The sequence below is a fragment of the Gobio gobio genome (genome assembly GCF_949357685.1).
Source record: "Gobio gobio genome assembly, chromosome: 5".
NCBI lineage: Eukaryota > Metazoa > Chordata > Actinopteri > Cypriniformes > Gobionidae > Gobio > Gobio gobio.
The window spans coordinates 19,859,657-19,878,140 of NC_137101.1; the positions used below are offsets into that span (position 1 = coordinate 19,859,657).

Consider the following 18,484-nt stretch of genomic DNA (forward strand, 5'->3'; position numbering starts at 1 on the left):
TAAAATATTTCTGCATGGAACAAATGTCAATGTTCAATATATTTATTGAAAATCTCCGACAGCCTCTAAATGACAAACATTAGATGCATCAGCAGTTTCTCACATAGTTCATGTTTTCAGAACATGCACGCTATAAAATGTACAAAGTCACTTTTCTTCATTTTAATATGTATTGAGTAACAGTGTTATGAGTATTTGAAAACATGTAAAACCTGCTAGATTAATCATTAATTGTAGTTCATATCAAATATACACTAGGAGCAGGATAATATGGCAGTCTATAGCGCAGTTTGTCAAGTACTACAGAACGACTGAACTGAAGTTGTCAGCAGAGTGCGCTGCGAGAGTACTTCTATCCTTTTCTGACTGTTTCCTTGGTTGATACAACTGTTTAGGCCCTCAACATAATGCATTGTTGCTAACAAACAACAGGTACTTAAAGTTACCGGTGCACCTAAAGACTAGAAGCACAAAGACCTTTTCTAAAGGTTTAAAATGATGCGATTATAAAATAGGACTTGGCAGGTTATACAGCATTTAATTTGAAACCATTTTCTGATGCTAGAGTCCATAGTATTTGTTTTACAGTATGGTTATCAGTAGTTTGCACTTTCACAGTATTAATCATATAGACCAAAAAAGGATTTTGTACAAATTCATACAAACATCACTATTAGCGTTGAAGAGAAATTCTGAAACTTTTTTACAATTACAAATTTGTATATCAATAATCAAAAAACGTTTGTACAAAATCTGCCTAAGCTTCTGGCAATCGGTGGCACTTCTTAAACCTTTACAAGGGTATTGACTTCAGAATCCATCTCTTTGGAGAACTTCCCTGACAAACCAACAAACACCCTTACAAAATTAAACATTTGGCACAGTTCTGGTCCACAAAACTTTTTCCTGTATGTCTACATAGAGCAAATGTGTTTTGACACCTTGGCAAACAGACTCACCAAATCACCTGAGCTGCACATTACTTGCCCACCACACCACTGAAACTCTTTTGGCATCATCATATTACATCATTCGGTTGTGTCTGAAAGTAGAGGTCTCCCCCTAGAGGTCAATAGTCTCACTGCAGACGCTAAGAGCGTCAATCTGTCTGCACACACTGATAAATTCTTCTTGGACAGACTGGTCAAACTCCGATTGCTGGTCCAAACTCTCCTCTGACTTTAATGTTCTGTAGGGTCTCTGTAAGCTCCCCCCTTGGAGGTTAGGATGGTGTCCTTCTGGACTAGAGCACAAAACCAGAGATGAGTCACCCAGAGACTGTCTGTAGAGGGAACAGGAACTGGAGCTGCCTCTCCAGGGCTCTGGAGACGAGCAGCAAGTGGAAGATGACAGCGAGGGAGATGGAGATGGAGGAAAACCCAATGATGGACCATCTGGTTGGGCTTGAGACAGAAGGGGGAATTGGGGTAGCACTTCCACACATGAAGATGTTCGGTATAAGCCTGGATCAGGAGAAAGGGTACCTCTCAGGGTTTGGCCGCCACTGGAGTTGGTCTCTCTACCATTCAGGGAGCGGTCACTAGAGGTGAAAGGTCGTAAGGGGCTGAAGAGACTCATAGGAAATAGCGACTCACTAAACAGTGCCTCATCAATGCTTCTACGCAGATTTATGGGTGATGGCGGGCGCAGGTCCGCTGTGGAGTCGCTGGTACAGGATGAACCCACAGAAGGGGCACCAGTGTTGGGTTGAGAGTTGGGCAAGTCAAGGTCACGATAGGCCAATGCCCGGTTGCTATGGTATAAAAGGTCGAGGCCATTCAAGCTGCCGAGACGGTCATCCACCAATGTGTACAAGGGTAGGCACTCTGTCTCTCCATGCCCAATTGGATCGCAGATGGCCAGCTTCTCCTGCTGGGAAAGAGTCCACTGGTAGCTCCCGGGAATAATAGGTGACTTTACCGTAAGAAGTTCTGTCCAGCAACTGCCTGCTTGGGGAAGATGATCAGAACAGTAGACTGGTTGAGCAACTACCAGAACCAGTGTGAGGCAAACCACTGCTTCACACACTCGGCAGCTGAATTGGAAAGTCCACCACGGCCAAGGTCGAAATGACTCGGCACTTCCAGCCATGCCGAGAGCATGCAGCATGGCATAGAGTTGCAGACCCGCACAAGCCAGAGAGAAGACAGCAGAGAGTAGCACTGCAGCTGCTGCCCGGTTCCAATCTCGGCTCTCAGCAAACGGGCAGCGGTTGTAGCGTTCAGCTGGTGTCGGTGATGTGTTGTTCAGATGATAAATATGCTTGGAGTCGGCACGGACGTAGCAGTAGAACACAAAATATGCAGCTGATAGGAAAGCTGCCAGAGCCACAAAGGCACCTCTAGAGATCAAGGACAGAAACAGGTAGACCTGCTGGTCAACATGGAGTAATGCAACAGGGCCGAAGGCAGCAGCAAAGTGCAGAAACACCAAGCAGGCCAGGAAACAAGGTCTTTGAAAGGCGGAATAGGACAGCTGCATACGAGAGCGCATTGACAGGAGCAGGAATACTAGGCCAAAGGCCGCAGTTATGCAGGGGAATGGTGCCTCGTAAAGTAACAGCGAGGCCTCTGTGGATGCCATGCGGTCCTGGTATCCGTACGCGTCGTACAATAGGGCAAAGGCCCTAGTGCAGCCGGCGGCCACCAGACAGAGACTGACCAGAGCAAAGTAGCCACAGCCCGATGGGTACTGTAGGGGCAGGCACAGAAGGTTCAGGGTGGAGGCCAAAGCGACTAGACAGAACACAGTGCCCAGGCCGTAAATGTGTGCTTCCCATGCTGAACCCCATGTTGCCAGGGCACTGTTCCAATCAGAATGCAGTGCCACAAACATAGGTGGGGCTGGAAACAGGATCGGATTCTGAGAGAGATTGGTCGAGACAGTGGTTGTGCTGTCATTTTTGCTGATGTTGCTCAGGGCAGTGGTGGGCCAAATGTCACTTGAACTGCAGATTCCAGAACGTTCCGCATTGCAGTCAGGGAGAGCAGATTCTTGAGTAAGGTCTGTGAGCCAGTCTTCAGACATAGTGGTGGGCATTTCTGAAATCAAGAGCATACGTATTGCATTATTAGTAACAGAAGATGTGTAAAGGCATGTTTTTATATTGTTTCTACAAAATGTAAAGTGGTAAATTTAAATGTCAAAGTTTTTTGTTTTGTGTCAAAAGAGTAAGATTGATGAAAACTTGATTCCTCACGATAAGACCCATTTAAATGTAATAGCTGAGTGGAAAGCTAGTTACATAAGTCGCATAAATACACAAATCTGTAGAAAAATGGAAAAGCCAATGGTAATTTCCCGTTTATGGACATTTCTTTTAACCCTGAAACACAACACAATGCAATGCGTAATTCAAAATAGGGATAAAATACCTGTGGAAAACTACATACAGAAAATTCCTTCGTACATTAGGCCCTATTTTTACGAGTGTATACAAAATGGGTATTCCAGCACAGACGAGCAAGGCAGTCATTACGGTCACCAACATCTCTGACAACCTATGATTTGTCACACATCGCCACTAGAGGACATTTCTGAGCTGTCTGCCCATGATATTTCTAACGAGGAGAAAAACTATTATAAATGACAGTGGAAGAACATATTTGTCCAAGTAGCAGGAATTGGTGGGTTGCCATGAAACATCTGTTGTTTGTATATAAATGTAATTGTGATTGTGTTTGATTCACAGATTGCTGTGGGAGGAGGCTGCTGTTTAGATTTTGGATTCTGCGGCTTGGCTCTGGCGCTGAGGAGTGTTACATACATTAGAGTTTCTTAGCCTAACGGAGTTGGAACAGCATGTGAAGTTCCATGTGACAGCCATTTCCAATTCTGTAAATGCTTCCTAACGCTTACCAAACATTTCTTTTTAGAAGTGATGTATAAGCAATCCAAAAGCAAGTCCTCAGATGAACTAACATCACCGTACAGCATGTACACTTTGTAGAAACCCACACAGGTTTGTTCGTGGCATCTAATGTGCCACTGTAAAATGTGATAAGACATTCAAAACATTTAAATCCCCCCGAACTAGAAGGATTGCCCTGCTGTGCGTTTGCAACTGATGTGCACATCCATATGAGATTGATGATATTAGCTTCCGCAGCCATATCAGTCCTGTGCATAACAGTGTGGAGATGTACGTCTGCTCTTGAGAGACTGACACACCTAATTACACCCTTTTCAGAGCAGATGAGTCATAACTCATATTAGCTGCCATTACCAGGCTTTCTAATAGAGCCTGGGAGTTTACTGAAGCCCTGAGACAAAGCATGGAGCTTTATGGGCCATTATACAAAATGGGTGCCATTTTTGTACCTGTATAAATGTGTAAAAAATAACTTGATGAATAGCAGATGCCAACTTTTACTGTCAATGTACACATCTTTCTAAACAAACCAACAAAAAGACAATTAACCATTTCAATAAGGATGTCATTATTGCCCAGTCCCCATCCCTGTTTTTTTTTTTTTTTTAGCAAATATGATTTAAAGGGTTAGTTCACCCAAAAATGAAAATTCTGTCATTAATTACTCACCCTCATGTCGTTGGACACCCGTAAGACCTCCGTTCATATTCGGAACACAAATGAAGATATTTTAGTTGAAATCTGATGGCTGAGAAAGGCTTCACACAGGCCTCCATTGGCATTCAGTACATTGACACTTCCAAGATCCATGAAAGGCACTTAAAACGTCGTTACAAAGTCTATCTCACCACAGTGGCTCTACAATAATCATACAATGCGACGACAATAGTTTTTGTGCGCAAAAAAAAATCAAAATAACACCTTTATCCAACTTGTTCTCGACTTCCGTGTGTGCCTCCACGACGCATGCGCGAGAATATGACGTAGCGCCGGTGTTCGGGAATCGATGAAATACACACTTAAGCCACATTTTGAGCACTACGCCGAGACCTAAAGCACGATCAATGTAGAATCCAACAGCTTAGACACGCGCGTCTTCCTCTGCTCGTAAACAAATCGCTTCTGGGTCATATGTCCGAACGCCGGATCTGCGTCATATTCTCGCGCATGCGTCGTGGAGGCATACACGGAAGTCGAGAACAAGTTGGATAAAGGTGTTATTTTGATTTTTTTTTGCGCACAAAAACTATTGTCGTCGCATTGTATGATTATTGTAGAGCCACTGTGGTGAGATAGACTTTGTAACGACGTTTTAAGTGCCTTTCATGGATCTTGGAAGTGTCAATGTACTGAATGCCAATGGAGGCCTGTGTGAAGCCTTTCTCAGCCATCAGATTTCAACTAAAATATCTTCATTTGTGTTCCGAATATGAACGGAGGTCTTACGGGTGTCCAACGACATGAGGGTGAGTAATTAATGACAGAATTTTCATTTTTGGGTGAACTAACCCTTTAATGAAAGTCATAAGACAACAGGCAGGCATATTTTTTCATTGTTTCTCATTTGAACGAATTGTCCCTTGAAGGGAAATTCGGGATGGACTCATTAGCCAGCATTTGAACAAACCTGATACATTATAAAATTGTACACAATAATAATTCACACCATACACATGAGAATATGTAGAACGTCACTAATCCATATTCAACAATCTGATTGATACGGGCACAAAATATTTTTTTAAACAGAGAACTCTATACCTTATTCCGGAGGGTAAGAGTTCATAACAGGGATGAAGTACATGAGTACATCCTTTTTGCCTCATTCAGAGTGCATTGCTGATACAGAGTCTGAATACTGGGATAGTCTTTCAGTCCGATCATTTTCATCGCAATTCGAACAATATACATCATATATATATATATATATATATATATATATATATATATATATATATATATATATATATATATATATATATATATATATTTGTGAGGTCAACCAACCAATACATCATGTCTGGATGTTGTTAAGTGCTGGTGAGACCCTGCCTCATATTGGGTGGCTTTTGTAGTCTTTTATATGCTAGTACTGACAGACAATTTCCTGTTACACCCAGAACCAAATTAACTACTTTATGACCTTCCTCCTTTAAAAAAAAACAGAGGCCTACGCAGAGACATGGGTCATTCCCAAAGGTGGGTCTGGTATTTTTTGCACCAGTTTTGGTCTCTCTGGCTGATGACCACTACTTTGGCTAAATATACACATTGCGCCCCAGACAGTGGTGAGCATTGGCTTCCATTTTTATGTCAAAAACCTATGTAGTGTTTCTTCTGATGGTGGAGTAGATAATCAAACCTAGCTGCCCTTGAATAATGGTAGCGTGTGTGTAACAGCCGCACACTGCTCATTAGATGCTTCTCTTTAATCAACACCACCACAACACTAACCACCAAGCAGCACTCATTAGATTTATAGCTTGACATCGAGATGGCTGTTTATCCACTTACATTAAATATAGGTTACAGTCAAGTCCTCCCGTTCGCCACAAACGTTGGCTCATCGGAATACAGTGACCTGATTTCTTTTCAATACAACTGTCTGAATGGATGCTCAACTCTGTATTTATGCTCTATGTTGTTCACTCATGAAACATATCCATTCTTAATGTGTCTTATTCAAACAGCATTAACAAAATTTCTTCGCAAATCTCACAAAGGCATTTTGGGGTAAATTGCTGAACCGAATGCGACGTGAACTTACAAAAAAGGATTTATGAACTATTTATACAGAAATTTGTTCTGGTTGTGCATTAATGAATAATAGTTTAATATGTTGATTATTTTGCTGCATTCTTAAAATAAAATGGATACCGTTAATTCAATCTCCTCTTTTGATATTTGTATTTCCATTGGCCTCATATATAAATGTGTGCTAATCTAAGAGTTTTTGTTGACATTGTGCATCATTTGCTTTATAACAACAAAGTGTTTTACAAAACAAAAGTACATTTTTCAAAGAATACACTACACTTCAAAATTTTAAATAGTTTAAAATTGCATTGAAATGATTAAAGTGGCAGTAAAGACTTTTACATTACCGCAAAAAATGTATTATATATTTTAAATAAATGCCGCTCTTCTGAATGGTCGTCAAAAATCCTAAAAAAAATATGAATCATGCCTTCAACATTGATAATCATAAATGTTTCTTGAGTTTTCTTGAGTTTCTGACAGATCATGTGACTGGCGTAATAGCTGCTGAAAATTCAGCTTTTCCATCACAGCAATTAGTCATATTTGAAAATATATAAAAATACAAAATAGTTTTGATTTTAAATTGCAATAATATTCCACAATGTTACAGTTTTTACTGTATTTTCAATGCAAATCTAATCCAATGTTTGCACAAGACTGTACTTCATTCAAGATATTTTTGCTAATTGGCTAAGTGGATATTTTTATTCTCGCTTTGATAATTCATAATTTTTATATCACACCAAATTGCTAAACTGCATTAGAAAAACATTAGTTTGCAGTGTCTGTATATATATAAAAATATAAATAAGACTGACCAGAACATTGAGCAAAAATACATAAAATTGCTCCGTATCAATATTTAGCTACCAACCAGTGCAAACCAGTTTAAACCAGCATGGAAATTAATTCTTGACTCAGCAGGGTGGTGTCTGGTTTTCTAGATGCTATCAAATGGCAATCTAACTCAAATTAGATCTGGATAGTATGAAAAACAGCTTTAGTAAGGGTCCAGCTCTCTTGATGAGAATAATTAGTGTTTGATTAACTGTTGGGTGTGTGCAGTGTGTCAATCTGACATGAAGAGAAAGTGTGTTGTGGGCTGACACAGGAAGAAGGTGGTGAGAAGGCAGAGCACTGATAAGAGGGATTGTTGTGGCAGGAGCTCCCTCTTTATTTCCTTTTGCCCTTGTGTGCCCTCCACCCTTAGGGGTGTGGAAAATATCACTAGTGTATGGAAGCGAGCCAAAGTTTCAATCCAGGAATCAATCAAATCTCAGTGATCCTGATCCATGCAACATGTTGCCAGACTGGATGACACTCAGTTTGTGAATCTGTGTGCACAGTCTATCACAACAACAAAATGCCTCAAGAGAACACGGGCATGCAAACAGGCCAAATTTCACATTATCAGCCCATGGGGTTTTTGTAACAATGTTGTTATGCTCATGCATTGTAATCGTACTAGACGAAAGTTCAGCGGGAGGGGACAGGAAGCAGACCAAAGGCAAATGACTTCACTGATCCACATGGGGTTAATGGGTATTCCACTCAAATGATAGGCAGGGTCTATTGTTGACTGCCACCCTAGGCGAGTCTATAAAGACGTCTAATTTTTCAGGTTATGACTACATTTGTGGCTAGAAATTTTTTTTTACCCACAAAGTCTCTTTCATTTCACTAACCACTAGCTTGGCCTGTAGTTTATGAATTAGCATGTTTTTGAGAAAATATATGGATTACAATGGCTGCCAATTTTTGATTCAGTCACTCTGTGAGGAGCCATCTATCTTACCCAACAAAATTATAAAAACGGAAATTAATCTTGATGCATGAAAAACAGTGTTATTTTAGTATTATTTATACACTTTTATAGTATTTACATGTTTATACTTTAAGGCTACATTAATCTGGATAGATTTGAAAATCAATTTTCAAAGTTGTTTCAAAAAAGCTCTACGTCCACACTAGCGTTTTCCAAACGTTTCTCATCCACACTGAAATGTCAGTACATGCCAAATTCAACTTACTGCGCATGCGTAAAACCTCATAAAAGCTCACTGAGATGATACAGACACCATAAAGGCGAGCTTTCTGACGGGCTCTGTGGTACCTGATGTAAGGTGAGTGATCTGCATGAACACAAATACTCTTATCTCGCTGAAATCTTGACGGATTTACAAAAGGTTTATTTTTTTTTTACAAACGTTATTAACGTGGCTATAATTCTGGATGCCTGAACAAATTATGAATAATTATTCATAAGTATGCAGTGTCATAAGTAGGCTACATCTCTGACGTTCATAACAAACCAAACAGTTTGAAAATCGGTAGAAAATTGAGCAAGTTATGGCTATTTAAAAAGTACATGCACCATTAAAACACAATGTTATGTGTGAGCGAGCTGACTGTGACAAGATGGCCGCCAGGAGCGGACGTCGACCTCCATTGGCCAGCAGCGCGGACGAGACATCTAGCCTTTATTATGTATATCTATGGTCCACACTACAACGCGAAGACGGCATTTTCAAATTTATCTGCTTTGGAGAGCGTTTTCAAAAAGCAATTTTTCCGTTGACTTAAAACGCTGTCTCAGTGTGGACGGAAGGCCAAAACGGAGAGAAAAATATACGTTTTCAAACATAAACGTATTAGTGTGGACCTGGCCTAATTTAGCAATATTGTGTTGTCTTTTTATCAGTTTTTTAAAATTTTTTAATTTAGTAATTGTAGTCTTTGAAATTGGTAAAATGGATAAGTACTTACGCTAAACTAGTTCGAGACACCACTTATACCTCGTTTTGGCCATATCACTTATCCATGGAGAAGGCAATCCCAGAATGCACTGTGAGAAGTTTTTGATATGGCTTTGACTACTTAATCTCAGATTCAATGTATTACTATCAATACAATACATAGTTAAAGTCGCCATGAAATCAAAATGTATATTTTTTGGCTTTTAGAATAAATATGTTAGTCTTACTGTTATCTATAAGCTAGTGTGCTCCAAAACAATGGCAAAATTCACATTTAGGAGATACAAGCATTTACAATTTACAGTCTCACTTCCGCCAATATGGATCAATGATTTTGATGACATCCTGCTGCACTTCAGCTGCTTCTCATCAGATTTTCAGTCCAATCAAATGCTCTCTAGAATCTACAGCGTACAGCTACCCCAAATAGACACCGAAGCTGTGGCTAAAATCGGTCACTTGTTCACACATTTACTATTTTCTGCATGGTGAGTGCACTATATAGGGGATAGGCAACAATTCAGACAGTGTAAATATGCTTTCAATTGGGGTGAATGAAGTCTGTTGAATTCTGCATAGAATTCTATATTTCAAAGCGGTATGGAGGAAATAAGAGGAGAAGCGGTTAGAGATTAGGAGGAAACTGTGCCTTTAAAGAGCTAAAAGGCTCTGGCCAGGCTATGATATAAACTAAACGCCATTTTTAAAAAGGCGAGGAGCTGTTTGATATGTCTCGCCTTCCTGTTTCAGAGGAAATTACGTCAACACATTGAATAGTGCTGTGCTTTTCAAAGCACTTCAGTGGGCCTTGAATTGAATTAAAAATGTACAAACATTTTTTTTTACAAAGCATTTATTTGTGCTAGGCATGTTTATGTTAATTAGGTTGAACTGATTCCAGAAAGGTGGCTGGTCATTACCTTAACATCATGCTAACACCAATAACAACTATTAAAATCAGTTGTGAGTAGTATCTCCCATGTGGAGTGCTATTTGTGTTATGTGCACTTCATTAGCATACATCGATGTGTCTGAATCACCCAAGACAGATACTAATACCAAGTGTAAACAGGACAGGTTGTCAGAACAGGAACCAGCAACAAGTATTTTAGGTTTAGGACTTCCTGATCCAATAATAACAACACCATCTGCTTAATTAGGAATACAGCGCCATCACGTCATTGCGAGTACTCATTCAGATTTAATCTGTGCTGCCTCACTTTCAATTTTTGCCCTCTCTAATAATAGATGAGTGGACAGCAGGGTAGGATGATCCCATTCATATTGATGAGGCCTGGGTCTGCTGACTTAAAGAAGAGGGCAGTGAAGGAGACATGAAGGAGACAGGAAGACCATCTGATCCACCTCCCTTCCAAACATGTGCTAGATTTGGAAAACTTTTGCATCTTTAATTGGAGATACGGCAGCTGCAGTTTTGTAGGTCGGATCTCTGCGTGCAGTTTACTTTATGAGACAGCTCATAAACACACACATATTCTCGCAACCTGGTTCTTGGATCGTTGTGGCATATTTTGTCCATCTATTAATGGAATTTAGGTTAGCCCATTGAATGCAGCGGGGAGAAAGTAGGTTAGGTGCTACCGAAGAGAAGCGGGGTCTAAGACGTACCTCAAGATCAAGGGAAGGTGACGTAAAATGGCACACTTAACACCATAAGTTGATAGATCTACTCTACTGAAATACGTTGCGACTCAACTCTCTCAGGCAGTTTACTGGTCGGCTTGTTTAGGAGGCGCCAACTATGAGATAAAAGGGCTCCTATAAGTGGTTCCTCCTCCCTCTGGAAGCTATTACAGGCAGGTAGCAGACGGTCGTCGAAGTGCAATAGGCAATTTCATACAAACATATGTCATCCTCTAAAATCACATGGAGGAGGAGGAAGAGGTTGGTTTTAACTTTTCACTGAAAGAACCAGAACGCTTGGCTCACTTGTTACTGTGTTTGGGAAATATATAACATCCTAACAGCTGATGTATGTATTTTAATGTTTAGATACTTATCTCAGTATAATATGGAGAAACAAGTAAGCCATTTTTTGGTTTCCCTTGGAAAAGGGATCAAAACATAGATCTGTTTGTTTGAGCATCCTGACCAGTCAGAGCAACATGGGCTCAATTAATGACATTTTAGGGTGTGACTATCTGTTTGTTCAACCAATGGAAGGCTATTAAAAAGGGATATTACCCAAAAATAAAATTTCTGTCATAAATTTACTCATCCTCATGTACAAAAAGGAATATGACTTTTCAAACCCAAAAATGAGAAATTCTGCAGAATATACTGATGCTGTAGTTCTTTTCTATACAATTACAATGAATAGGGACTGGATCCTTTTTGAAGCTTCCAAGGATTAAAGGATTCAAAAGCACCATAAATGTATCATCAAAGTGGTTCATGCAACTTGTGCACTATAATCCAAGTCTTTTGAAGTCATATGATAGTTTTGTGTGAGAAACAGACCAAAGTTATTCATGGAAAAGATGAGTTTATAGAGTTCATGAGACAAGTAGTACACGTCTGATTGGTGAAAGAATTGTTCTAGAATCAGATCTTTCCAATAAATGTGTTGATTAAGTTCACCAATCCAGAATGAATTATTCTTTCACAAATCAGATTGACGGAGACTTAAAGGACAACTCCGGTGAAAAATGAACCTAGGGGTAATTAACACATGGTTACCGAGTATATCGTTCTCTGGGATGCGTTTTCATGAAAATCGAATGTAAAGAGTTTTATCTCTAAAAACAGATTATCTTATAACGCTAGTATATGGGGCATAGAATAAGTAAAATGAAATAGCTAGTTAATACCACTAACAAGGCTCAAAATAGCCTCACACTAACACGGTAGCATAATGAGGGTCCCTACATGCAAACCGAAGCATTGAGAACTTTGTAAGTGTACAAGCAGTTTAATAAGAAGATACTTTATAAAGACAGTACATTGCACGTATACAGACAGGAGCCATCTTGGAAAACTCGACAAGTCGAGCCACGAAAGCTGTGCTAAGTGATGAACTGTGACTTGGAATCTCATATTGTCCGTTGTTTCCAGAAGAAAGCACTGAACGCAACAGAGAAAATAAATAAATAAAAATAATTTTTAAAAAAACTGAACGCAACAGAGACTAGTGCTTCCAAAGGATACACACTAAAGAGATGGCGGATTATTCAACCGTGGCTCGACTGTTTTCCAAAATGGCTCCTTTACATTCGATTTTCATGAAAACGCATCCCAGAGAACGATCTACTCGGTAACCATGTGTTAATTACCCCTAGGTTCATTTATCACCGGAGTTGTCCTCTAAGGTGTGTTTACACTGGCATGGAGTAAGCCGAGCAGAGTGGGTGTTTTCAATTCATTTTTACGGCAGCCGAGAGTGTTGAAAGGTTCAGAAATGCTCAACTTTATGCAACTGACAAGGGAAAAACGTGTGGTGACAGCCAATTATTGCAAGTAGTGACGTTTGTCATGAGCATTTGAGTTTTGCAGTTAATGATCTGGTCTCAGCCACAGGCCGTAAAAAAAATATGGATGACGCGTCTTCACTACCTTCCACTGAATAAAAGTGAAGCCACCAGCGTCCGAATATAGCCCTGACATCTTGCACAGATTTGGGACAGAGTCTGCGCAGTAGTAAACACGGGACCGGAGTCTGCACAGTAACCGTGATATCAAAAGCCCACCCACACTCTCGCAAATGCAGAACAATTCATTATGTTGGTGTGAAATAAACAGTTATGGAAATGTAGAAATTAAAGCTTAAGCTCCAATATCCTCCTGAAAAAAGTCTGTTAGTGCCTCAATCTCAGCTGTCAATCATGACGTCACACCCCCCGTTTTTATAGCATCAAATAACTAACTAAAAACACTTGAAATGAAATCATCGTGATAAAAACAGCCTAAAATGATAGAAGCCATCTTTGGGAAAAAAACTATTTGAAGTGTAATTTGATTGTTTAGTTTGTCTCGCGTCCATTAGGATACATGGAGGGGTGGGGGTTATGAGCTATACTGGCGAACCACCTGGGGGCAGTGTTGCCAAGTCCGCGGTTTTCCCGCAGAATTGGGCTACTTCAACACTGTTACCGCGGGCTGTTTTTCATGTCCGCGGGTTGAAGCGACCCCAATTATGCGATATTTGGCCCCGGGAATGCGAATTTTAGCAGGCAACCATGCCAAAAATACACATATTTTACCCCCCAAATATTTACCGGAGAAGCCCCCTTGAAACGCGATTGGACTTGTTTTGGGCTAGTATTGAGTAGAAATTGGGGGGTTTTGTTGTGAAAACCTGGCAACCCTGCCATGGGGCGATCGAGACGCTTTCACTTCAGTTTTCAACATGAATGCGGTAGGCTTGGACTCAGTGGTTAACAACTCACTAGAGGGGAAGATTATCAGTGAAAACGAAACTTAAATTTGTAGAATTTGGTGCATGAGGCATATTGGCAGATACTTTTATGGTACTGTAATTCATACAGGTTTGTGTATGAATGATGACTTTTTTTAAAAAGGTGTGAACCATTCTTTCAACAAAGGTTGGGCCGCTCGAATGTGGTGCTAAATTTACTTAGTTTGAGGTTCTCTCCAATATATTTGTGCCTTTTGAAAACTAGTTCATGTCCCAAGATTACTATAAGAGCATAATTATCACAGGTATAAATTACAGGCATGTATTTCATCAGACCGTTTTAATTACCTTTGTTCCTGAGAGTCGTTACGCTAGCTGATGTTGTCAGCTCATCGTGTCGCTTTTGTGTTGTCAGATCAGCACTCTTTCCCGTCTCCTTATCGCCTACCTCCAATGCAAAGCCTGCTGGGAAAACAGAGCACACAAGGCTAAGAATGTGGTGCTGAATGAAAGTTATGACTGAAAGAGTGGAGAAACAAGAACATTTCCTAACCTAGTTATGCCAAGCAGATTTCTGTGGTATTTTCCAGGCTAGGCTTCAGTGGCATTGGAGTTGGCATGTCATTTTTGAATTACAAAGACTTGACTTTCATGTTTGAATGTGAGCACCCCACTCCACTGTGACGGAGCTTCATTATGGATCAGTACTAAAACTTTATCTTTCGGACCAAAAAGGATTATCAAACTAATCCGAAGCGCAAAAAATTCGGAGAAAAACTACAAACACACTTTCCAAGACCGAAAAGAGACCTGACACATTGAGGCCAGAGTGTTTATTATCTGGTCACAAGTCACGATTCCCACAGATCATACTGAAATAGATTGTTCCTTTAAGTGCTTCCATGTTTGTCACATTCTTTATTAATAGGCTTGGAGATAAATGTTTACATTCTCAAAAGTGTAGATACGTAGCTGTTTGGGCATACATGTGCACATGGACTCTATGTATGGATGTGTAGCGTCAATGTGTCTAAATAAGTGCAGATTTGTGTTCCTCTTAGGTTTAGTGTAGAAAGCTTCCATTTCATATACAGACACACACATAACATTTAGAATGACCAGTAGACTGTGTGTATCTATAATAATCCCTCATGGTAAATGCAAAAACCTGCATGATCCTTGTTTTTTTTGGTGTATATTGTCAGGATGCTCGTTTCAGGCCTGATCACAGCAGATCCTCATTCTAGTGCTGCACTCTAAAAAAAAAGTCTCGTAATCATAAGGGAACCTTTTTTAGTGCTATATAGCACCAATTTTGGTGCTTCAGTGGTTCTTCAGAGGTGCTATATAGCACCTTAGTCAAAGAACTGGTGAAGAACCTCTGAAGAACCGATGAAGAACCTCTGAAGAACCGCTGAAGAACCGCTGAAGAACCTCTGAAGAACCGCTGAAGAACCACTGAAGCACCAAAAATGGTGCTATATAGCACTAAAAAAGGTTCCCCTATGATTACGAGCCAAGAACTATTTTTGGTGCCATATAGAACCTTTTTTTTTTTAGAGTGTGATACGGTCTCTCATTAGCATGAATAATGAGCTCTGCACCAAATCAAGAGGGGAGCCTACAAAAGGATAGTTTATGTGTGCGTGTGTGATTGTGCACAGCTCAACTCATCCTCTCTTGTCAGGGGTTCACTCAAGCCAAACCATCAAGCATCACTAGGTCACCACTTGAGTCCATCATTCTCTGTAAGAGAAAATTTAGCTCTCTGCCAATCCATTCATCCACTCATCTATATTTATCCATCCATCTACATTATACATTATCCACCCATCAACCAATGTCTATCTAATTCATCTATATTTATCCATCCATCCATTTAACCATCTGTATATTCATCTGTCCATCCGTCCATGTATCCATCTGCCCATATATCCATCCATCCATCTGCCAATCTGTCCGACCCTCCATCCATCCGCCCACCATATATATCCATCCATCCATCCACCCACCATAACCATCTGCCCATATATCCATCTGTCCATATATTCAACCACACACCATATCATCCCTCCATCAATTCTTCCATCTGTATATTCATCCATCCATCAATCCATCTGCCCATATATCCATCCATCCATCCATCCATCCATCCATCCATCCATCCATCCATCCATCCACCCACCATATCCATCTGCTCATATATCCATCTGTCCATCCATTCTTCCATCTGTATATTCATCTGTCCATCCGTCCATGTATCCATCTGCTCATATATCCATCCATGCATCTGCCAATCCGTCCGTCCGTCCCTCCATCCATCCGCCCACCATATATATCCATCCATCCACCCACCATATCCATCTGCCCATATATCCATCCGTCCATATATCCAACCACCCACCATATCCATCTGCTCCTATATCAATCCGTCCATCCATTTTTCCATCTGTATATTCATCTATCCATGTGTCCATCAATCCATCTGCAAATATCCATCCATCCATCCACCCACCATAACCATCTGCCCATATATCCATCTGTCCATATATTCAACCACCCACCATATCATCCCTCCATCAATTCTTCCATCTGTATATTCATCCGTCCATCAATCCATCTGCCCAGATATCATCCATCCATCCATCCACCCACCATATTCATCTGCCCATATATCCATCTGTCCACCCACCATATCCATCTGCCCATATATCCATCCTTCATATCCATCCACCCACCATATCCATCTGCTCATATATCCATCTGTCCATCCATTTTTCCATCTGTATATTCATCTGTCCATCCGTCCATGTATCCATCTGCCCATATATCATCCATCTATCTGCCAATCCGTCCGTCCGTCCGTCCGTCCGTCCCTCCATCCATCCGCCCACCATATATATCCATCCATCCACCCACCATATCTATCTGCCCATATATCCATCCGTCCATATATCCAACCACCCACCATATCCATCTGCTCATATATCAATCCGTCCATTCATTTTTCCATCTATATATTCATCTATCCATCTGTCCATCAATCCATCTGCCCATATATCCATCCATCCACCCACCATATCCATCTGCCCATATATCCATCCGTCCATATATCCAACCACCCACCATATCCATCTGCTCATATATCAATCCGTCCATCCATTTTTCCATCTGTATATTCATCTGTCCATCAATCCATCTGCCCATATATCCATCCATCCACCATATCCATCTTCCCATATATCCATCCGTCCATATATCCATCCACCCACCATATCCATCTGTCCATCCATTCTTCCATCTGTATATTCATCTGTCTATCCGTCCATCTGCCCATATATCCATCCGTCCATCTACCATATCCATCTGCCCATATATCCATCTGCTCATATATCCATCCGTCCATCCATTCTTCCATCTGTATATTCATCTGTCCATCCGTCCATCAATCCATCTGCCCATATATCCATCCACCCACCATTTCCATCTACTCATACAGTTGCAAGAAAAAGTATGTGAACCGCCTGCAAAATCTGTGAAAATGGCAGGGGGTGAAAATTGAAGTTGAAGATCCAGGTAAATTGCCCTTAATTTGTCTTCTGGGAAACATGCAAGTATCTTCTGTTGCTTCCGAAAAAAAGAAAAAAGCAATAAAGTTAAAAAAAGAAATATTTGGACATCTTCATTTTGTTCGAAAGTTTTAACCCCGGCTCTTAATGCATCTTGTTTCCTTCTGGAGCATCAGTGAATGTTTGAACCTTTTTTTAATAGTTGTGTTTAAGTCCCTCAATTGTCCTCTGTATTATTTTGAGATCCACAATTTGCAGCACCTGGAGGTTTTTTTATGAAGAACATTGGGCAGTTTAACTGCTCAGGACCAACAAGAGACTCAAGAACAACCAGGATCATCCAGGTAATGACACACAGTACTAAGAATCAAAGGTTCATAAACTTTTGAACGGGGTCATTTTAATACATTCAGATATTTTTTGTCTTGTGGACTATATGTAAAAAAAAAAAAAAGCATTTTGTATGATCTCTTCTTTTGTAAAAATAATTCACATTTTTACAGATTCTGCAAACGGTTCACATACTTTCTTACAACTGTATATCCATCCATTCATCCGTCCATATATCCATCCATCCACCCACCATATCCACCTGCCCATATATCCAATCCATCCATTCATCAGTCCATATATCCATCCATCCATTCGCCAATCTGTCGCGCATCCATCCGTCCATATCCATCTGCCCTTATATATTCATCCATCTATCCACCCACCATATCCATCTGCCCATATCCACCCATCCATTCGCCAATCTGTCCGTGCATCCATCCGTCCATATCCATCTGCCCTTATATATTCATCCATCTATCCACCCACCATATCCATCTGCCCATATCCACCCATCCATTCGCCAATCTGTCCGTGCATCCATCCGTCCATATCCATCTGCCCATATATCCATCCATCCATCCATCCATCCATCCATCCATCCATCCACCCACCATATCCAACTGCCCAAATATCCATCCATCCACCCACCATATCCATCTGCCCATATATCCAATCCATCCATTCATCAGTCCATATATCCATCCGTCCATTCGCCAATCTGTCTGTACATCCATCCATTCATCAGTCCATATATCCATCCATCCATTCGCCAATCTGTCGTGCATCCATCCGTCCATATTCATCTGCCCATATATATTCA

The 18,484-nt window shown here is 40.5% G+C and overlaps 1 protein-coding gene across 2 annotated transcripts in view; it reads right to left on the reverse strand.

Annotated features, from left to right (window-relative positions):
* Positions 1 to 27: 27 nt before the first annotated feature.
* Positions 28 to 18,484, reverse strand: part of prrt4b (proline rich transmembrane protein 4b) — a 31,633-nt gene continuing 13,176 nt past the window's right edge. The window contains exons 3-4 of one of the 2 annotated variants that reach the window (XM_079818278.1): positions 14,111 to 14,224; positions 28 to 3,041 (exon numbers count right to left, since the gene is read on the reverse strand). In XM_079818278.1, the coding sequence (XP_079674404.1) occupies positions 1,063 to 3,041; positions 14,111 to 14,224 (2,093 nt within the window). In that variant the 3' untranslated portion in view covers positions 28 to 1,062. Of the gene's footprint in view, positions 3,042 to 14,110; positions 14,228 to 18,484 lie in introns of both variants that reach the window. The other variant, XM_079818277.1, reaches the window with a different exon arrangement.